The 22,000-nt window shown below is 54.7% G+C and overlaps 1 protein-coding gene across 9 annotated transcripts; it reads right to left on the bottom strand.

Moving 5' to 3' along the window:
- Positions 1–1,876: 1,876 nt before the first annotated feature.
- On the bottom strand, positions 1,877–21,975 carry KLHL17 (kelch like family member 17). 9 transcript variants are annotated; one of them, XM_082069805.1, is made up of 14 exons: positions 21,866–21,944; positions 19,407–19,846; positions 18,998–19,180; positions 12,106–12,358; positions 11,570–11,691; positions 10,886–11,107; positions 10,121–10,237; positions 9,439–9,652; positions 8,924–9,068; positions 8,216–8,383; positions 7,768–7,856; positions 6,698–6,771; positions 5,816–5,997; positions 1,877–5,339 (listed from the first exon to the last, which is right to left on the bottom strand). In XM_082069805.1, exons 4-14 carry the CDS (start codon positions 12,314–12,316, stop codon positions 5,111–5,113), a joined length of 1,773 nt encoding a protein of 590 aa, XP_081925931.1. In that variant the 5' UTR covers positions 12,317–12,358; positions 18,998–19,180; positions 19,407–19,846; positions 21,866–21,944; the 3' UTR covers positions 1,877–5,110. The 9 variants fall into 9 exon arrangements, with proteins under 9 accessions (XP_081925931.1, XP_081925927.1, XP_081925930.1 ...); XM_082069801.1 differs by lacking the exon at positions 21,866–21,944 and adding an exon at positions 20,411–21,204; XM_082069804.1 differs by lacking the exon at positions 21,866–21,944 and adding an exon at positions 20,605–21,204.
- Positions 21,976–22,000: the final 25 nt, after the last annotated feature.

Genomic DNA, 22,000 nt, shown 5'->3' with positions numbered 1-22,000 from the left:
TCTAGTAAGACTCTGGAAAATACAGAGACTGTAAGAAGCACAAATACATTACAAACTGGCCAGGGAGCCAATAGCAGCTGTGAACAGGGACTGTTGTCTGGGAAGAGCGGCCCTGCTGCTGCTCCAGGGAGCAGGTTGTGCCTGCAAACTGTTCCGAGTGACAGTCCAGCAGCTCCATCTTGCTACGGCAGCGGAGATGCTGCAGGGATGCAGCGGAGGCGCCTGCATGGGACTCGGGGCTGTGACAACCAGCTGGCAAAGAGATAGCGGGAAGACACACAGAGAAAGTGAGGCTGGGCCAGCTGAACCTAGGAACAAGGCATGCATTGTTACCAGGAAAGGTAACCAAAACAACTCACCGAAACAACTCCCAAAGGATTGTAAAGGCTTCTTTGACATGGGATTTTTAAAACCAGGAGAGGATGTTTTCCTAGAAAAGCTGTTTGAAACAAACCGGAATTTGCTATGTATCTCGCAGACGTACTGGATTTGTTAGACTCTCTCTGCATCTGCCTTGTCTTGGAACCGAAGTCACCCTGCAGCAACAAAACCAACATATCCCCAAAGAGGTAACTGTACAGTCAGACAACACTTGCCCAGAAAGGGCTGCTGATGAGAAACGTGCCATAAAGTTTCTAAAACGCCTCCTCATCACTGACTTTTAAAACCAGCCTCTTTATCCCCCTCTCCTTTCTGTCTTTTATGATACATTAATACATTATAATACATTAAACCCTCATGGCTGAGCAGAGCAACAGGACACCCCTCCACAGGGTAATTTTTATGGCAGGGGGCTTCTGCAAGTTCTGTTTTCTCTGCACAGCTGTGCAATAACTTTCCAAAAGCAAAGCCATGTCCCAGCAGCTCCTGGCAGAGACTAAAAATTACAGCGAACAGCAACAACTGGGTTTTCTTCAGGAAAAGTACAATTCCTTCTTAAGATCCATGGCTAACACGCTCAGCACCGTGACCAGAAACGTGCTGTTCCTCCAACACGTTCCTTACAGCTTGAAACAGTGATATAACCACTCCTCTCCTGCAAATACCCATCACCGTGCGCCCTGGGACACCGGTGACACCAGCACAGCTGGGAGGGGGCTGAGGACATGTCCCTCTCTTCATGTGCTGGGCAACCTGCTCCCCCAGACCCCATAGCTCTGCTTGCAGGAGGGGCCGCAGTTCAGCTCCAGACTTTAGAAAGACTTTTACAGCACGGTTGTTATTTATAGAAGCCTGAAACCGAAGCAGGAGCCTAGAGAGCAGCAAGAAAGAGGACACAGCGTGGCTAGAGCCAAGTTGGGCATGTCAGCTGTGCGGCATCGCCACCGAACCGCAGGGCTTGCGGCACACACGCATGGGAACGTTCCCTCGCAGGCCCCAGGGGATGTTGCCGTGCAGCTTCCCGTGGCTCTTTTCACCCCCACCACCGTGAAATGGGCTTAGTATTCCCCCAGCAGGCGGCGGTGACTGGCAGCAGCTCGTGGAGGCAGATCTGACCTGCTGTGGAGCTGCCGAATGGGGCCAACCAGCTCCACCTGCCCGCAGGCAAGACCCATGTGGCAGCTGGAGGATGTTTCTCATCTGATTTTCTTTCCCACTGCAGATTGGGAAGGCCTAGGGAGACCAAACTAGAATTTAACAGCAGGGAAAGGTGTAAATCAGTCTGCCTCTAAAGCCTTGGGCTGGGCTTTTCCCAGGTCTCACCCCAGGCAGATGAGATGTGGTCGGTGGCTGCTCGGATATGGAAACAGAGCAACCTGCCACGTACACCCCCTGGAATCCTTCCCCTCCTCTGCACAGGGCAAAACGGGGAGCAGCAGGGAAAGTGAGAAGGAAGGATGCAAGAGGCAGGATCCAGTATTCAAGAAAACGTCTTTATTGTACATGTTGGCTTCTATTGCTTGTATCCCCTCCCCAGTCCCACATAGTGCAAAAAATTCGGAGAAACAGAGTTCCACATAAATAAGTCAGATAACTTACAGAGAAATCAAAGTGACGACGGTTTGACATGGAGTAGACCGGGTCTGCCTACCAGTAAGGCCAAGCCTGGCTTTGTTGTCTCACTGCAGACTGACACCGGGGTCCCTGGGCGAAAACACATCAACACACACAGCCTGGAGCCACCCGCTCGGGGATGCTCCTCCACGGGGAAAAAGCTCACGTGGGAAATCACACGAGTAACGTTTTAAGGTGAGACACCACTAACTAAAACTGGCAGAGAAGCCACACAGAGTTGACAGTTCTCCTCCCCTCGCACAGGGTACTACGCACGGACAGACAGACACAAACGCACATCCCCTCCGAAGCCTCCTGCTCAGCGAGGGATGTGCAGCACCAGAAGCGACTCCACCCCGGGGTGTCCCGGGGCAGATGCTGACACCTCGTGTCCACACAGTGTGGGTCATGGTGCTCCGGACCCCCGCAAGCTGCCGGGGAACTATTTGGCCCTTTTCTTCCTTCTTTCTCCTTTACAGGAAAGCAGCGAGCACCTGCATAGTTAGTACATCAGAGACACAAAGCTCCCTCCTCCCCAGGTTTCTGCGGAACAGGCTCGGTGGTGATATTGCTCAGTACCCAGCTGGTGGGTGACAGGATCACTCTGCCCATCTCCCCGATCCCCAAGGGGCAGGACAGTGTCGCACACAGTTTGTAGTGTTAAATTGCTAAAGATTACAAACTGAAGCCAAGGGCACATGGCACAAAAATTCCCTCTGCTCTATAGCTCATTCCCCTCTGATTTTGCCTGCCTGCTGCCCCCGTAAGGCAGCAGCCCCCCCTTGACACTACAGCAGCCACAGCTGGACCAGATGCTGAACCACTGGTATTATAACTCATTCCTGGTTTGAAATCAGCCCCGATTCTCCCTTCAGCAGTTCCGCTCTGGCTCTGCGTTGCCCCTTCAAAGAGAACCCTAGAGCCAGAGCTACCTTGCACGCACTGGTTAATACAAGTCCAGCAGAAGACTAAAATCCTGCTGTTGTTTATAGGAATGGGAAAGAAAGGATTGAGACCTTGCTCACGCATGCAGCAGAAGGGGTATCACCAATGTATTTTGAACAAAACAGATTGGTGTGACCCACTTGGGGCAGCCCTACAGCCACGTTGACCAAGAGACGACCTGCAGAAGCGGAGCCTGGACATTCGCAGGGTCCTCTGCAAGCCAGAGGAATGGGAGAGATGCTGAGCTGCGACAGGGGCTTGGCAAGGGAGAGAGGAATGAAAAGCAGATTTAGAGTCTGTTCTAAAAGCCAAGAGGGCCTCCTCAGCCTGAGAAGCCCAGACTGTCCTTGGGGAAGAGGCTGGCGGGGAGAAGCAGCCCAGATTTTCAGAAGCTGCTGGTAATTTCAGGTGTCCAACGTCAGGCACTGTGAGTGGGCTTGTAAGATGTACAGGCACGTGTCTGGGAGAAATCAGATTGCTGTGGAAATTGTCTGAAGTTGGGGAGTCCCTGTCTCGTCTCAACTCTCACCCCAAAGGAAAAAAGAAGAAATCTCTATCCACTTGAAAACTGAGGCCAACAAATAACCATCACAGGTTAAATCTAAACTCTGTAAATCAGCAATGACAAGGAGCAGGAGGAAAAGGACAAAGGAATCAGTTCAAAACAGTTAGACCATATTTCCAATGCTACATTAGAACACTATTGAGGTACCAGTGGTTGAGTCATTCCTCTGTAATGTGGAGAACACCTGATAAAATGTCTCAGTTTGAGGCTCATACACACATCCCACAACACACGCGTTGAAAACACCACCCCAGAGGTTCAACGGCACAGGTGGGTCTAGGACAGGCCTGTGACTTACAGTACTAATTTATTCAACTTTTAGTTAATTAAAGCGGTTGCTTAATTGCCAGGGAGTCACTAATTGCAAATGGTCCCTTCCATGCTGTTTGCACTGCACATACGGTATCTCGCACATGCACACACACCCACACATCTATAGAGAACATCTTCCAGGACACAGTCATCATCTCATCAACAAATGAGAAACGTAATTGCATCCCTTCTGCTGCCTTTTAAGGGAACAGATGGGATGGGGAATACCAGAGTAGTGTAAAAAATAAAGGGGTATGAATTCATTAAAAATTAAAATATTAGCATTCAAATTAAAAAAGGCAAAAAAATAACACCCAAAAAAAGTAATGCCAGGCAATCCTCCTCATTTAGAAGGCTGGACTGTTCTTTTTTAAGAACCGATACCTTTCCATAAACCCAGAATCTGCTTTGCAGAGAGAGGAACAGCAAACAGGGCGATCTGTTCCCAGCCAAAGGGTGAACCAGGACCACGTGCAGAGCAGCCGCAGAGTCACTTCAACCTGGGACAGCGACAGCAGGGACGCAAACACGGTCACTCAACCCATCTGCCTGGCTGGGGACTCCCCAGAGGAAGGGGCGGCTGAGATCCCACGGGACCAGCTGAGCACGGAAACGCTGCAGGGTTCAGGATGCTGCATCCAGTTCTGTCTCCAAACCTCCCTCCTCCAGGCCCTGTCCCTTAGCTGGGCTTCTTTTGTTTGTGTATTTTAAGGCATCAATTAGACACCATTGAGAACCATACAGTGGCCTCAAAGTCTTTAACAGTGCACAATAGGCTTGGTAAAGAGTTTGGCTACAGTGACATTCAGAGGAGCGGTGGCTTCGGCCGTGTCCTTGGGAGGAGTGCTGTCACCTCTGCCACCACACAGGGCTCCCGGAGCCTCCACGGCTGGCTGTGCTCGGATGTATGGCACCGGCTGCATCCCGGGAATCCAAAGAAAAGCAGCAATGGTTTCAAAGTTTTCCCCTCCCCAAAGAAAATATACGCCCTTTGGGTGAGCGGTGAGATGAGTCTGCACGGAGCAGGGAGCACCCTCTCTCCTCGCCCTCCTAGAAGAAGGGTGCTCGCCCAGGAAGCACATTTTGAGCTGCTGCGGTCGTGCTTGATCCCATGTGTGCACCAAGAACGGGGATGGCTCCGGGGGTTCACAGGAGTGCTGGGGCTGGAGGCAGCAGCTGGTACCTTCGTCCTCCTCCTACAGCGACCGGCTGCCCTGTGGGACTGGCCACGCTGGCCTAGAGCCCCACCAGACGCCCCTGTCCCCTTGAGGTAAGGTAGGTCCTGATCCTTTGTCAAAGGCTCGTCGAAGAGACCGACAGGGTGGGCGAGGAGGGTGGTGGGAAGTTGAGGAGTTCCAGCACGGCCACCCCCACGCTGCTCCGGCGCGTGAACATGCAGGAGGCTGCCACCCACTTGTTAGTGCGGGGGTTGTACTTCTCGATGGAGTTGAGGCTGGAGCTCCCGTCGTTGCCACCCACCGCGTACAGCCACCCGTCCATGGCCACCAGGTCGTGGGTGCTCCTGGAACAACCAGCCAGAGAGCACAGGGGTGTGAGGCTCGAACACGGAGTGTATGTGGGGTGCAGGGGAGCTCAGCACCCCAGATGAACTGGCCAGAGCTCTGCCACCCTCATAAGTGCCCAGGAAAATGAGCCACCGGGTTTCAGTCAGCGGCACAGTGCAGAGCACAGCCTCAGGTTGTCCCCTTCGCTCTGACACCTTCCTCCCGCTGGAGAAGTGCCACATCTAAAAAACACTCCCTAGAAGCCTTAAATCCTTGTAATTCCAAGCTTTAAATCCTCCTGCAACCCAGCAACATCCCCTATGTGGCCTCAGCCAGCTACACCAGCTGGTTCTTTATGGCCACACAGGCTGCTGAGAATAAATCCCTCTGCAGAACGTCCCTGCTCTGCCCCCCTGGCACACAGGCACCAGTGCCTGCCAGTGCAGCTGGGAGCGCAGGCTGCCCGTGCGCGGGCAGGGGCGGAACTCCTTACCTGCGGATGTTCATGGGCGCCACGCTCTCCCACGTGTTGGTTTTGGGGTTGTAGCGCTCAACGGAGTTAAGGCAGCTGGTCCCATCATTGCCACCAGCCACATAGAGCATCCCCTCCAGCACGGCCACCCCCGCGCTGCTCCGGCGGCTCAGCATGTTGGCGATGGGCGTCCAGGTGTTGACCTGGGAAAAGGCAACGTTTGCTTGTGAGCCAGATGTGTACGAGGCATTTTCCACATACCTGTCCTGTGACATCAGTCCTGCTCTTTCCACACAGCTCCTGACATAATGGTTCTCCTCCAAAAAGACTTTTGGGGGCACCCAAGTTCTTTCTCTCCGACTCACCCAGAGGAAGAGCTGCAGGCCCCAGGAGATAACTCCGCCGACTGGCTCTGGAAAGCACAGCCGCAGTCCTGCCATCCCAGGAGCCCGAGCACAGAGATCCCAGTGCCAGGCCACCCATCACGTCACCGCTGAATCGCAGCCCAGTCATGGGGGGGTTGAGCTATATCTAATTCAAACCTGTAGAAGTCATGACTGTGGCTTTACAGCTCACGAAAAACCTCCAGGACCTTCTCTTTGATCTTTTTTGCAGTGATCCAGCCTGCTCTAATGGATCTGTGAGACCCCAGACCCAACACATATCCCAGACCTCAGCTGGAAACAGCTCAGGACACAAACAAGAGCTTTCCTTCCTAGAGAACTTGAGCAGGCAATGGGGATAGAGAGTGTTCTGCTGATGGAAAAATCTCACACCTTCTGCTCCACTGCTGCTGCAATACTTTGCTAGGGACTGGTCGTGTCTCGAGCTACGGCAGTGGTTTGCTAACATGCATCAGGAGGGGAGAAGGAAAAGCGTTAATCAAGCACGTTTTATATTTACCTGGGGTTCATACTTTTCCACTGTGGCTAAGTGGGATGAGCTGTCGTATCCCCCAACGGCATAGAGGTTGCCTTCTGCAAAGACAGTCACACATGCATGAGAATTAGCTAAAGAGCAGGGCCCTAGTCCCAGCACAGCCTCCCACAGCCCTTGCTCAGGCTGCCCATAGCGGTACCAGCTGTGCCTCCCGCTCCCCGGGCAGCCGAACTCGTCTCTGCAGGGCTCCCCCAGCTCCCTCCCTCGCAGCACCGTGAAACATTCATCAGGCAATTCCTCTGCCACGCTGCGAGCTTCCCAGAGCTCGCTCGCCTGCCGCTGCTTGACCTCCTCATTACAGGAGCCGCGAGTGCTCGCCGCCAGAGCAAAGGGTTATTTTTAGCGGCGGAGGCTGGCGCAGGGAAACGCCAATAAAGGTGGTGGCAGGGAGAGGGTCTGAGCTGGTGATGGAGCGGAGGGAAGCTCTGAGTCAGCACTGAGAGCTGAAAACAGAGAATAAGGTGGGGGGAGGCACCACAGGGACATGGGGTGGTGGGGAACATCGTGCTACCCCAGCATGCCCAGGGAGGTCCAGCACCCACCAGAATGAAGAACAGTGCTTGCGTTAACCCACAGCTGCACTACACAGTGTTCTCCCACTGCATCCTCCTCTTTCATTTGAGTCAGGAGACAGCACAGCATTGCACCCCATGTTGTGACACCCCTGGTAGCGAGAGTTTTGACCAAGCACTACTGCTTGGATCATCAGTGAAAGGACTAATAAGGAGTAATAAGGTTGTCTGTTTCTTTCCAGGGCCAGGTGATGATGAAGAGCCAGCCCTCTTGCTCCAAAGCACAAAGGACCAAGCTGTGGGTCCCCTCAAAAGTTTTGTGACGAAACCCAATTACTAGGGAGGTGGAGGAGGAAAGCAGAGGCAGGGAGCACGTCAGGACATGGCAGAGGAATGGCTGGGCTACCCAGACTCACAGCTGGGAAGAAGGGGCAGGAACTAGAATGGAAGAACACTGAAAGGAACCACCAGACATGCAAGAATCCGCACAGAAGCCTGTCATGTCCTCATGCCATCACCCACCTAGTGTCGCCACCCGGACGTAGCGTCTCCTGGTGCTCATGGCAGCGATGGACGTCCAGGTGCCCGTCAGAGGGTCGTACCGCTCTGCGCTGCAGCAGGCAGGGACACAGGAACAGAAAGTGTGACGCTGGCAAAGCCCAGCTCAAAGCTCTTTGACACAGGCCCTCGGGGGCAGCTCCCGAGGAAGCTTGGGAACAGACAGGGAAAACGGAGGGAAGAACTGCCAAAGGCTGTGTTCTCTTGTGGCAGAGGGCTACACAACGTTTTTTACCCCCTGAAGAAGTTTTGCCCAGGCCAAAGACACTGCAAAATGGAGCTGGACTATAAGACTTCTACTCTGTGGCCAGTCCATCTGCCAGGAGCAGGCCTTGGGGCTCCCCAGTCACCCCGCACCGAGGACAGTGGATGCAAGAGCAGTGGAGGAGCCTGTAGCAAGGCAATCCCCTACCTGTTCAGGCACGAGGCCCCATCGTACCCCCCAGCAGCATAAAGAAGCCCGTGAAGTGCTGCTACACCCAGGCAGCTCCTCCTGGTGCCCATGGACACCTCAGGTTGCCAGGAATTGGTGACGGGGTCGTAGGACTCCACCGTGGCCAAATCAGAGGTCCCGTCGTAGCTGCAGTGAGACAAAGGGAGAACACGTAAGAGCTGGGAACCCTGGATTGCAGGGGAGGCTGTGGGCTGGTCCTACAGCTCTGGAGCCACCAAGAGCCTTGGGTCCCTGTCACCGCCTGTCCCCTCTCCTCCCTGCCCAGATTCCTTAAGGCAAAGGGCACCAAAGCACCTGCTCAAAGTGCAGAGCCCGCAGCTGAGTTGTCCTGGGGGTCTGCAAGGAAAGGAGGTCTCAGAGGGACCCCCACACCAGGGCAGAGGGATGGGGACACAACAGGCTCTTAGTGCAGCACAGAGCTAAGGAAAATGGGGCAAAACAGCACAAGCCCAGGATGTAGCTATCAGCAAACTGCTCGGAGCCACAGGGAAGTAGTTTTCATTGCCACTGCTGCAGCCAGTAACCCTGAGATAGCGCATTGCTTCCTCTGGAGGCGGCCATGGGAGGCTCTGCTGGGCAACTCTGCTCCCCGAGCAGCTCCATGCTGCTCTCCCCACCGCAGACATCCCTGCCCGCCCCTCGCACCCGGCTCCGTGCCGTCCTCACCCGCCCACGGCGTACAGCTTGTTCCCAATGGCCGCGACGCCCACTCTGGCCCGGCGGGTCGACATGGAGGCCACCATGTGCCACCGATCCGTCCGCGTGTCATAGGCTTCACAGTCCCCGTGGATGGCAAACAGGCTCCCCCCACCTGCACAGGGGATGGCAAACAGAGAGAATTGTTGGTCTCTTCTCCCAAGTGACAAGAGATACGAGAGGAAACAGCCTCAAGTTGTGCCAGAGAGATTAACATTGGATATTAGGAAAAAATTTTCCCTGGAAAGGGTTGTTGGGCATTGGAACAGGCTGCCCAGGGCAGTGGTGGAGTCACCATCCCTGGAGGGGTTGAACAGATACGGAGATGAGGTTCTTGGGGACATGGGGTAGTGCCAGGGGTGGGTTACGGTTGGACTCGATCACCTTTAGGGTCTTCCAACCAAAATGATTCCGTGATTCTAAATAACAGCCCAAGGCTCTGGGAAGGGGTTTGCGTGTATAAAATGTGTGCGGCAGAGCCTCACCCACAGCGAAGAGCACGGTGCTGGCTCCCTCGCAGCGCCGCGGCCTCGTCCGGCTGTTGCTCAGGACCCCCCTCTGCTCCGGCATAAGGTGGTACTTGAGCGCTTCGATCAGCAGGTCCTTGCACTCCGAGTGATGCCGCACCAGCAGCTCCGTGTCCACGTTGCTCATGAGGAAGTCCCGGCTCAGCAGGGGCAGCCGCACGCACTTCATGAGCTGAGCGGGGAGGAATTGCACCCATTGGCAGGGCCTTTAGTTTAAAACCATCACCCTTTGTCCTATTGCAACAGGCCTTTCTAAAAAGTCTGTCCCCATTTTTCTTGTTAGCCCCTTTTAAGTACAGAAAGGTGGCAATAAGGTCTCCCCGAAGATCTTTTTCTTTGAGGATGCAGATGAAAGCTCGGGACGGCAGGGCTGACCCACAACCCCCCCGGAGCTCAGCGTGCCCAAGCTGCCAGGGGTCAGACAGGGCATCCTCTCACATTTGTCTATACTCTGGACTTCGCTCCGGGAGCCTGAACTCTCAGCAACACCCTCATTTATGCCTGGACCAGCAGCGGTGTGACAGGGACCTGCTGTCCCTGCCCTCTGGCCACCCTGCAGCTTCCTTCAGCTGGGTATCCACCCAGGACAGGCACTCAGGGCTGGGGGGCAGAACCAGGTCACCTTCCCCAGCAGACTCACCCTGGGGACATGCTGTCTTCTGCTGTCCACGTCATGCTTGACCCAGCTGAGCACAGCCCGGTACACCTCCTCCTCCGACGGCACGTTGAGGCTGTCACTAGAAATGAGGTCCAGCACCTGTGGAGGGGGGTGGAAAGGGCGAGAAGTGTTGGTTGGGGTGGTTTGGGAGAGAAGGACACATTCCCACAGCCGGAACAGCACTGCCAGTGGTAAAGCCACCACCTCCTGGAGATGCTGGTGGTTGAGGGGTACACAGCTACTCCCTCACACTGGATGCAAAAGGAGCCAAAGAGCATCCGGGTCCCCCAAACCAGGCGGGTGCAGCTGTGCCTCCCCTCTCCTTGCAGCATTAGTGTGGAGACCGCTCTGCCCTCTGTCATCTGCCTTGGCTCATTCCCCCGCTTCTGTCTCTGAAGCTGTTGCCATGTCTAACATTTCCAATCAATGTCAGTGAGAGCAGGCAGACAATTCTGCTTTTTTTCCCTTCCATATTTCATGGGATAGAACCAGGTGCCCTGGCTGCCATTATCCTCTGTGCTACCCTCCCGTCCCTATTGCACATGGCATTAATCTCACTCTCGGACAGCACTCTTCCCATGTATTGTCTTTCCGACAGAGAGGACCAAAGCACAGAATCTGGGTACATTCCTCTGCCAAACCCCCTCACTGCAGGTTCCTTGGGCTCTTTACATGCACATGGTGCCTTCTGGGACACAGCTCAAGCCTTGCCACCTCCATACCTTCACTCTCCCATCAGGACCTCACCTGTTTCAGAGGCAGCAACATGAACTCCTCTGTCTTGGACACCTCCACGAAGTGTTGGAGGACATACTTGTGCGCAGACTTGAGGAGGTCGCTGCAGGAGTGCGTGTCAGCAAAACCCCGGATCCCCAGGCAGTTGGACGGGTCCAGCTGGCTGAGCAGGAACTTGCAGCAAGCGTCCCGCACACCATTGAGCTGAAGCAGGCTGGCAGCAGGGAGAAGGGTCTGGCAGTGGAAAAGAATTGGGGGGGAAAAGAGAGTTTCCAGGGCAAGGAAACCATTTTCACCCTCATCTCACTGCAAGTCAACCACAGAACAGGCTCACAGAGCACCTCCAGGCACACAAGCACATAGAAGACATTCTTTATTCCCAATAGGATTAAGCTAAAGAAGGGTGGAGAGGGACACCTGTAATTCCCCACAGGGCCAGAAAACAGCAGGAAAGTGGCAGACGCTCAGGACTAGACCTGGCCATAGTGCTTTGAGGAGCCATTCCCACCACGGCAGCCGCAGGAGCCACCTCCAGGCACAGGAGAGCAGATGAACTCCCTGAGCACTGCTGGATGCAGTTGCCATCACAGGACAACAGCTGAAAGTGCTGAGCAGCGGGAGAGAAGAGCCCCCAGGAGCTAAGTCTGGTACAGAACGGTTTTGTGGAGAAGAGAGATTTTGTGGGGAAGCTCCTACCTGCACGTTCCCCTCGCCCACCACGATCTCCGCTGTGTACGCGTATTGCACCAGCTGCTCCAGGGCCTGGGGGTCAATGTCGTGCAGCGTCACGTGCGTTTGGCGGCTCTCACTCATCTCATCTGGGGCAACACAGACACCAGACATGAACAAAGTCCCACGGCAGGGCTGTTTCCCCTCAGGAGAACTTGACCATGCATGGAACAAGCTATCATCCACCTCCACAGCCCAGCAAGGTCTCTTGGCCACCTCTTAGCAAGGAGAAGCAGCAGGATGCTCAAGGGAATGGGGTCCGTGTTCACAGGACGGGCATCAAGATGTTTGTGCAGGGGTTTATGGGAACAGGGCTTCATGGAAAGGGGACAAATGAGCAACATCACTGCACTTGCTCACAGCGATGTCAGCCAGGCATCATATTTCCATAGGGCAGGGCAGTGAAAACAGGGAGCGGGACAGAAATGGAAGGGATTTGCAGGGAGGAGAGGGTTTGAAGAGCAGGGAGACCCTCGTCATGGGGAAGAGAGGATGCTACTTGCTTGTGAACATGGCGTGGAAGTAGGGGCTGCACGAGGCCAGCACCACCTTGTGGGCCTTGATCTCCTTGGTGCCCACGTGGAGCACGATGTCGCAGAGCAGCCCCCGCTGCCGCATGCGGTTCATGCAGACGAAGGCGTCGTGGTAGTGGCGCTTGGAGTTGTGGGAGATGCTGTGGCCGTCGCGGTTGAGGAGCTGCACACCCCCTTCCATGGCTGCGGGTGGTCGATGGGGGGTTGTCCCTTCTCAGCGGCACTGACGTGGGGGGAAAACAAAGCGTTAGCCAGGCGGGAATAGCTGTAGCCCCAGACAACCCCCGTTGCCCGCAGTGTGCCCGCCACTGCTCAAGGACCGCGCAAGAACAGCTCCTGTCTAACCAGAAACATCATCCTGCCCATGAACCAGCGACGGGGAGGAGACAGTCCCTGGAAGAACACAAGAAATGCAAAGCGATGCTGAGACTCTTCCATGACACTCGCTGCCTCCCAGCTGTGTTCACCTCTGGATCGATATCCCCCTCGCCTGCCTTCAGAAGGGTGCTGCCCTACAACATACGCGCTCACACTGGTTTTCCTTGAAGTTGCACCACGTCCAAATCCGCCTAACAAGGTGCACTTCCATGTAATATCAGCAGAAGCATTGATCTGAGAAGTCTCACCGGGGCATGCACGTCCTGCATTGATCAAACACAGCTTAAATAGACCACTAGAGACAGCGAACATAACAACTGTGGTAAGCTTAAACAAAAAATAACCAGGGAATCCCGTATCAGAATCCTGCAGACTTGGGAATGGATGCTTCCCGCCATTTATATATTTCAGGGAGTTTTGGTTTGAGTAGGCTGATGGGAGGGACAGACAGCAAAGAACAGAGATGCTGGGATCCAGTGCAGAACTGCACGTTCCTGTTCACACCACGGAGCACGGAGCAGGACAGTCGCTCCACACAACCGGGTACATACGCCTGATCAGCTAGCAGATAACAAAAATTGCCTAATTACAAATAAGGGGTTAATTTGTGCAAAGATGTTTTCTCTCTCCATGCTGTCTGCAGCTAAGCTGCTCACGGTGTTTCCAAAGGCGTTAGACTGTCTCCCTGCCAGCAGCACCCGAAAAGGTGGGGGAGTGAAGAGAGAATGACTGAGCAGCAGGAGGAAGAAGGGGGAGGGAGCTGGAGAAAAAGGCAGCTTGGAGTGACAAATAAAACATAAAAGCCTGAGTGCTGCGCTCGTGCGCCTGCCCCCGCATCCCTGCGGCGAGAATCCCCTCGGCCCCCGTGCTCCTCGCGGCACCTCCACGGCGCCGAGCCCAAAAATAGAAACCCACCACGCTGTGCCTGCTCAGCCACAAATGCAGCCATCTATCTGCTTTTAAATAGCAATCGTATCACGTACTAGAGTCTGGGGGAGGAAAAGAAAAGATGAATAAACATCTTTTTCGAGCAAGAGAGAAACCTGCAATGCCCTCTTCTATCTACAGCATCCCGTGTGAGATGAGATTCCTCATCTCGCTGTCGGCGGGGAAGACTCTCGGGCACACAACAAAGGCAATGCCTGTAGATGCTTTCCAGCAAGGAGAGCAGGATGCTGTTGTGCCCTTGACAGGGAAGAAGCGCCCATGAATTAACCGGCCCTCTCCTCCCACAGCCCTCAGCTGAGCTCTTCAGAAAGCTGCAACATCCCTAGGACACCTCAGTGTGTTAATTCACATGCTGCTGGATAAGAGATGCCCACACAAAGGCAATTTATGACTATTTGCATCTCTACCTGGGCTCACAAGCTCCTTTCCCAGACCTGGTTTAGTGGTAGAGAGCGGATGGTGCTTTCTCACCTTTATTCTGCTCCCTAACTGCAAACCCAAAGGTTCTCCTAATCTGCTTGAGCTGGTTTATCTTGTTAATACACTGCTGAGCATGCTTCTCCCCATCAGTATTTAAGTCATGCCCCAGCTCTAATTGACTGCACAGAGAGGTGGTGGATGCCCCATCCCTGGAGACATCCCAGGCCAGGCTGGACGGGGCTCTGAGCAACCTGAGCTGGTGCAGATGTCCCTGCTCATGGCAGGGGGGGCACTGGGGGAGCTGGGAATTTTCCAACCCAAACTGTTCTATGATTCTATGATGGTGTGACTGAAGGTTGCCGTAGCCGACGCATTGGCATCGCAGCAACCAAACGCATTTCCAAAGCCAGTTGGAAGCGCTGGGCTCTCTTCCCAGCCCTGCCACTGAGTCATTGCACAACTCTGGGCAAGTACAAACGCAGAGAGTGATGAGGGTGACATTATCTTTCCTTGCGACGATTCCCATGGCCAAGCGGCAGAGAGTAGCGGTTGCTCACTCCCCTCTCCACCCACACCCCCTGCTGTCACCTCGCAGAGCTCTGAAGAGCTCGACTGACACACCACAGTGTCACTCCAAGTCACACCACCGCTGTGTCACTCAGTCCCTGACGTGACCGAGCAGGGACCAGGACCAGAGAGAGATGTCATCCAGGCCACCGCACTGCTCCCAACAGCATCCCTGCACCAGGGGACAGTCCCCAGCTGACCTGACCCACAGCTATAGGCACCTGAACCAACTCTGAGGATGGTTTTTCACTACAACCTCATCATTCCCTCCCCTGAAGAGCAGCTTGGGAAAATGTCACCATCCTGGGGCACAGGGAGGGCTGGCATGGGTCTGGCCTGAGGCTTGCAGTGGGGACAGCCCCCTCGGTGTCACTTCCCACTGTCCCCTTTGCTCTGCAATGACTTGTTCCCATCAGAGCTCTTTTGCTTTAATGTGTCAGAATATAATCAGTGGGGAAAAACGAAAGGACACCCCACTGCTGCTTGTGCTGCTCCCTGTGCCCGAACTCTCAGCCTCACCAGCAGCAGTAAATGTTCCTTATTCCCTTGTAAAACTTCATGCCCAGGAAATGAAGGTCTATGAGCGCTGCTAAAATATAATTAATGGGAAACAGCACCTGGACCACACAAAACAGTAAAGCAGTGTCCAGAGCTCCGGCGGGGGGAAGCAAACACAAGCGCACTTTTGTGGAGCACGCAGCAGCACGAATGCACGTGTTACGCATCAGCTATAATGGATGCGGTGGCTGACTTGTAATAACTCTTGGGTTATGACAAAAAAAAAGAAGGCGTTTGTTTGGCTCCTATGCGACAGAGCGTGGCCATGCATAACAGTTCGGTTAATTAATGCAAATGATCCCTGCCCAAAGGGAGGTCTGTTCTCGTTGCACAAAAAAACCATATTTTGCCGAGAGTGAAAAGAAGCGTGCTGAGCAATAAACAGGGAACAGAGCATCCTCCGGGGAAAAGTTCAGAGCCTGCCCTTTCCCCAGGAAGGCCCTGGAGAATGGCGTTTTGTACACAGCCTGGATGGAGGTTTTGTGTCTGCTGGGCTCGTGAGGAGACCGCAAAGACACATCCTGTACAGCTGGCCAGATGTTATGGACAAGCCGTTGCTGTGGACTAGGTGACATCCCCTACTCTCAGGCATGACATGCCCTACAGCCTGATGTACAGTGGTGCTTAAACTTCCACACGTGCCCTATCCCTGCGTTAATATCCCAGTCTCCCTTTTCTGGTAAATCAGCTACAAAGCCCTGTTCTGAGTGCAGCACTCCATCTCCCACACAAGTGCTGCCATTAGACCTTCAGGATAAGACATTTTGCTGGCACTCACAGCACTAAGAGAGCAGAGGACAGCACAGCTCGGTCAACGAGGTGGCGCCATGTTCCCAGATTACCTTTCAGGGAGCGATCTCCCCCATTCCTTGGTGTTGAGGGTCCATCTCCCAGGCACAAAGTCTTTTTTCTTTGCCTCCCCTGGCTCTGTCCCCAGGCAGGAAGGGGCTGCTGGCAGCGCTATTCCCTTGTGCCCAGCGCCTTCAGATCTCCATTCTGAGCAGCGAAGCCAAAGCAGAACAGCACAGAAAAACTCATTCTTGGGCACAGCAACAGCATGGACGCCTGCGGGAGAAGGAGCTCGGGAGCAGAGTCACAGGCAGAAATTGCTGCTTCCCAGTGCATCTCCATCTCCCCTACACCAGAAATCTAAATTCTTGGTTTTTAACCCCTCTGAGAGGAGTCATGGGCCGTTTGCCAGCAAACAGCCCCCTGCGGTTTAGCTTTCCCCCAAAGAACTGAAACGCACAATACAGATTAAAGCTCCGGGTAGGACGAGACTGGGGCAGCTCAGGCAAACCCCTGCCCAGCTGTGTGTGCGCACACAAGCGCAAGGAGCTTCTTTTCTCCTGGGAGCAGGGCTGGGAGGAAGATGTGCTCCCGTGTTCTCTTCCTTCCCTTCAACAAGGGACACAAACAGCTGAGCCGGCAGCAACAATAGCTGCTGTTGTGCTGTTGTAAAGTAAGAGCACTAATACAGCTCGTACCAGCAGCCAGGGATGCAGCTGAGGATGCTGCTGGACTGCAAATTTTCACCTTCCTTATGGCTTTGTGCAGACCTCATTAATTTGGCTGAGCTGTGCCTTTTGTTGAACGCTGCCCATGGCTCGGAAGCTCACAGCTCAAGAGAAGCTTTAACCTACCAGCAGTATTTTTGCACCAGTAATCCTCTTGCAGTAGGCATGTCTAAGACACCGAGGCTGTCTTCACAAGCTACAGCAGATATACACAACATACCCTTACACCTCAAACTTGGATATCTCAAATTCTTGCTTCTTTCAGAGGGCCTGGCACTGCCCATTACAAAATACATTGCATTTTTGCCTTCCCTGCCCCCTTCCCCACAACAAACACAATCGAAGAGGGTTGGAAATCAGATGCAAAGAAGGCACTCAATGTAGGCAATTGTCCCCACCAGGTCCTGTCCCATTAGCGTCACTGATACAAACAGAAAACTTTCTCCCCCTCAATACAACACTTCAGGGTTCGGTCCCTTCTCAGCCCCTGTAACATTTTACCTGGACCCAGGGAATTCAAGCAGACACTGACAGTGTGCACCAGCTCGCATTTGGTCTTTTTAATAACAGGTTAATTGTATATTCAACCTAGAAAAGCCAGCAATTGTGAGGAAGCAGAGAGACCTAATGGTTCAGGACCTGCTGCAGGTCCAGCCAGCGCCACTGCGACAGCTGATTTACAGCTGCACCTCTCCAGAGGCCAGGACTGCAAATATTGATGGAAATGTGACTTAGCGTGGCGGGGGGAGCTGTCATTCCCGGCACCAGCTCTGCCTTCAGAGGCGGCAGGAGTGACAGCAGAATTCGGGAGCTGGCAGGTTCAGACAGCCGGATTGAGGACTCGGACACCTCGCACCCCTCTGCCAGCTCCCGATGGGCACGGAGAACACGAGCGTGCCAAGAACACACAATGGGTGAGCTGCAAGGAGAGGTCAGGAGCACGCAGCTCATCCCCAAACGCTTCTCTCCACCTCCTCTTCTCCCTCTTCTGCTCTCGCTGCCAGCGCTGCCCTGACCCCGCGTCTGTCTTCTATTCCCCAAGCCCCCTGCGATGGATGGGAGGGCCAGGCGTGCGCTGCTCCTGCCGATCGGCGGAATTAATCTGCTCTGAGCTCGCCTCAAGGCAGCGCAGACAGCGCTGAGTCTGCAGGACTGAGAATCCCCAGCTCTCCGTAGGGTTTGCCTTTTTTTTTAATGAATTAGGCATAACTGACACGCACTGAATCCTCCTGTCTAGACATCTGCAGAGAAGTGACAAGCTGCCAGAGAGGATGTGGAGCCTCGGCAAGGGGGTGGGGAGGACGGGGGAAAACTGCACACAGTTGCCAGCTCTACAGCACAGAGACCGCGCTGGCTCCAGGCAAGAAGGGCGTTCAGCACATTGACCCAGTCAGTGCCTTTCAGCAGCTCAGTGGGTTGTAATCAATCGGCTCTGGTGCACACAGAACGCTGGAGGTCTTTTCTAATTAAAGCCTCTCTCCCTGTTACTCCTGGGGAGTCTTGTTTGGAAACTCAGCTCAAAGTTGCTCTCAGTCACCCCCAGCTCACACTTAGAAGTGCTTTAGCTGAGAGAGGAGGGAGCGCAACGCAGAGCATCAGTGACTGCACCAGCATATTCCCTCACCTGAAATGGATAAAGGGTATCCAGCCTGCTTGGTGCCCATCGGGGGATGCAATGTTCTCCCTGTCTCATGCACACCTTGCACAGGCAGCATCCTCTCCTGCAGACAGCCTCAAATTCAGCTTTTGTCTTCAGTATTTTGCGCACAGGGGCTCACAGCAGCGCCAAACAGGACTCCACGGCTGAGGGATTTAGAAGCATCTGTGCTAACATATGGGTCACTTTAAGTACTCGGTTGTCAGCATCAGGATCCGAATAGGTTTGAGGCTATGGAATTCCCAGGTTAGGGAGAAACAAGACATAGCAACTAATTAATGCCTTGAGATGCTCAGCAAGATGTGCAGGTCTCCAGCTGCACTGCGATTAGACAGCAGTTCCTACAGGCCAGCACAAAGCACACCAAAATCCAAGCACAAGGAGCCCTTTGCCTCTGCCAAGGACTGGAAATGTGGGTCATGTCCTAATTCCCCCTTCACAGTGTCCCCCAGCAGACACAGGAGAGGAGCCACTGTTGCATCCAGTGCTATTTAATGGCACAAGCAGCACCAAACCTCTACAAAAAGGCACTATGTAAGCCTCCTCTCCAGGCAACAGAGTGATAGTTAACAACTTCAGCCGCAGTACCCATCCCTGTGGTGTTTCTCATCTGCCTCTAGCCTCCCCCATGATAGACATCTCTGTCCCCAACTCATTTTTCAGACAGATAAACAGACAAGGCGAGAGCGCTCAGCCCATTGCAGGCAGCCCGTATCAGAGGATCTCAATATTCCTGGCTCCCGGACTTGCCCGGGAGCTCCCTGCCTGCAACATCTTTGGCCAGCAGCTATTCAGAAAGGGATGTCGTGCCCTTTACCTGTCCGCTGTGCAAGGTGACGGTGTCTCGAGCAGGTGGCAGCGTGCCAGAGCAGAGCGGGCCGTTACCGCCCAGCAATGCCCTGACGTCAGATGAGAGAGATGAAGCCGCTCAGACCCAGGATGAGCTACCGCTTGGCTCCTGGAGGAGAAGTTGACTCCATGGCGTGGCTCCAGCAGGAGACTAGAAAAGAAGGGTAAAGCACTCGGGTTCTGCTGGCTGCAAAGGGACAAGCAGATGTTTCACAGATGGATAAGCAAGGGGACAACGCTGCTGGTGATGCTCTGTGAAGCACAGCTCATGGGTGACTCTCCGAACCAGGAGGTCACTAGAGGAGGTCACCAGCTGCACTCTGGTCTCATCCCTTTTGCAGGCTGCCCAGTCCACACCAGCTTTATGGACAGCTTACAAAGCCTCCTACAGCCTCAGTCGTCCTGTGGGTTGGCCATGGAGACATATGGGACCACGTAAGCAGATCTGTGTTTCCTCCTCTGAAAGAGCTCAGCGCTTCACACTGTGCCTGCTTTCAAGCCAGAAAACAATTAAGAGAATTCCCTCACGTCGTCTTGCAGGCAGCAGCACAGGCCACAGGAGTGAAAACTGAGCTATGAGGAGCATGTGACATAATGGCCTTGAGTTTTCTGCTACACTGAGGTCTGCCAAGGCCAGCGGGTCCCAGACCCTGGGAATTTCAGCTGGAGGAGTTCAAATTCCTGTCCCGAGGAGTCACATCCTTTAGAGGAGGCAGCGCGGTTTGAAGCCAGTTCTAGCAGACCGGGCAGAAGGGGTGAAGCTCCTCTTGGTACCAAGTCCAGCTTGCCTAAGGGTTTGGAGAGAAGGCTCCAGCACCTGAGAAGATACAGAAGCCATCACCAAGACTTCAGCATGACTGTTTGATTTTTGAGCTGCTGAGCCTGGAATGCAGCAAAGCAAGACCAGAATTGATGGAAGCAAGGGCCACCAGACAGGGTGGCAGAGAAAAGAGGTCCCATTGCCACCCTCACCAAGCTGACCTTAGCTGACAGCAGGCACAAGGGACAATCCTAGCAATCCAAGATGCTAAGGAGCAACTCCATTTGGATTCTAGACAACCAAGCCAAGGTAGCAGGTGACTATGGCACTCACCAGCTCCTGGTCTGCTCTGAGTTAGATGCTACTTGCTGGGATTCACAAATCAGTCAGTTCTCATGGAGGAAACTCAGATCTTTACACCCAAGATCCTTCAGAGTCTTACTCACTGCCATGCTGAATAAAGCATTTCCAGCAGATGCTCATGGCTCAGGAGAGAAGAAACTTGGGATGCAGAGGGGAGAGATTCCACAAAGATGATTGCTTGGCTGTAGTGATCGTAACCAAAAAGCTATTGCACATTGAAGGGTTAGTGAGCCACCTAACAGCGAACTTGTAACAAACCCGAACTTCTTGGGTGCAAAACACCAGCACATAGACATCCCAGGTTTGTTGTGGAGGCCCCATTCCTTCTCCCATCCTTAAATGCAGCTCATGCCTCTGGGTTGTCCATATGGAAGAAGACCAGTAGCAATCTGGGGTTCATTTCAGCTGTGTCCTGTCCAAGGGACAATGTCACCTGCATCAGCCTGGCTCACCTGGAGACTGTCAGGATCAAAAGCACCCAAAATATCCAAACATTGCTGAATCACTCCAGAACTAACCTCTTCCTTGTAGTCTCCAGCAATGGAGAGCACCCCAAGAGAGCAGCTATTGAAGTCAAAGCAGAGCAGGCTTCCTTTACAAAGAGACTCCATAAAAGCAAGGCCACAAGGAAAGCACTTTTCTAGCTTGGCACAAAAGCCTGGTCAGTCGGTGGTCGTGCTCTGATGCACAGAAAGCAAGGACAACCACCCACCACTGCATTTCTTCCTTGCTGTGGAGAAGCTGAGGTCCCAGGGTCACCATCCCTTTGAGCCCTGGCCTGCTGCTCCCTGGGACCAGCTCCACCAGCAGAGATGCTGTCACTCCAGGAGAGCTCTCTGCCCTAACGGTCACTGCAGAGGATGGGAAAAAAAGCTGCTTTTCCTCCCTAAGTTGCCAGAAAACCTAAAGCAACGTTTCTCCCTGTGCCCTTCAGCCCACTCCGCTGCCAACGGTACCAAACAGCCCGTGTGCTTCCACCAAGGGTGAGCCAAAAAACCAACAGTCAGAACCTCTCTGCAGCTGTGCCCTGGGCCCCAGCATCGCGCAAAGCTCCAAAGCTGCAGCTTTTTCCTTTACCGAAGGGATCGCCCCAGGACTTGGCAGCGGCCGGGGAAGGAGACGGCGCTCGGCGCAGAAACGCACCGAGAGATGCCGGGATGCAGAGCAGCGGCCGGGAACGGCCCCGGTTGTTCCTCCCGCCCAGCTCCTTGTCCCCCGGCAGCGAAAGCTGGGGGGGGACACGCCACCGATAGCGGTGGGGAGTGATGGAGACGCTGCTTCGGGTGCCGGTCCCCCGGGTCATCCCCCCCCGCTCGCCCTCCTCCCGCCGCCGGGCCCGGGACGCTCCCCCGGTGTGTCCCTGCTGCTGCGGGGCGGCGGGAGGGCCGTGCCCCAGCGGTACTCACGGGTCCCGGTGCAGCGATGACTCTGCCCGGCCCGCGGGATGCCCGGGGGATGCTGCGGGGCTCCGCGGTGCCCCGGACACGGGGCGGGGGCAGGTGCGCGGCTCCTCCCCGGGTCGCGGCGGGATGGAGACGGTGCCGGCGGCTGCGGCTTCCTCCGTCACCCGGAATAACCCCGCGGCGGAGCCGTGCGGGAGCTGCCCGCGGCACGGAACGGCGCGGTACGGCTCGCCGCTTTCCCCCGCGGTTAGATCCCGCCGCACACGTGTCACCGGGAAGGGGATCTCGCCCCGCCCCGCCGCTCACTTACCGGGGGCGGGGGCCCGTCCTGCGGGAGCGGGGGGACACGCGTGTGACCGGCCCCGCTCGGGCAGCCCCGGGGCCGCCGGTGTCGGGGGAGCGGCGGGCGGGGGCGGGGCCAGGGCCGGTCGGGGGCGGAGCCACT

This window comes from Streptopelia decaocto (assembly GCF_964273445.1).
Source record: "Streptopelia decaocto genome assembly, chromosome: 20".
Classification (NCBI taxonomy): Eukaryota; Metazoa; Chordata; class Aves; order Columbiformes; family Columbidae; genus Streptopelia; species Streptopelia decaocto.
Note: the sequence above shows the minus strand (reverse complement) of the source record. Positions and strands in the feature narration are given on the sequence as shown.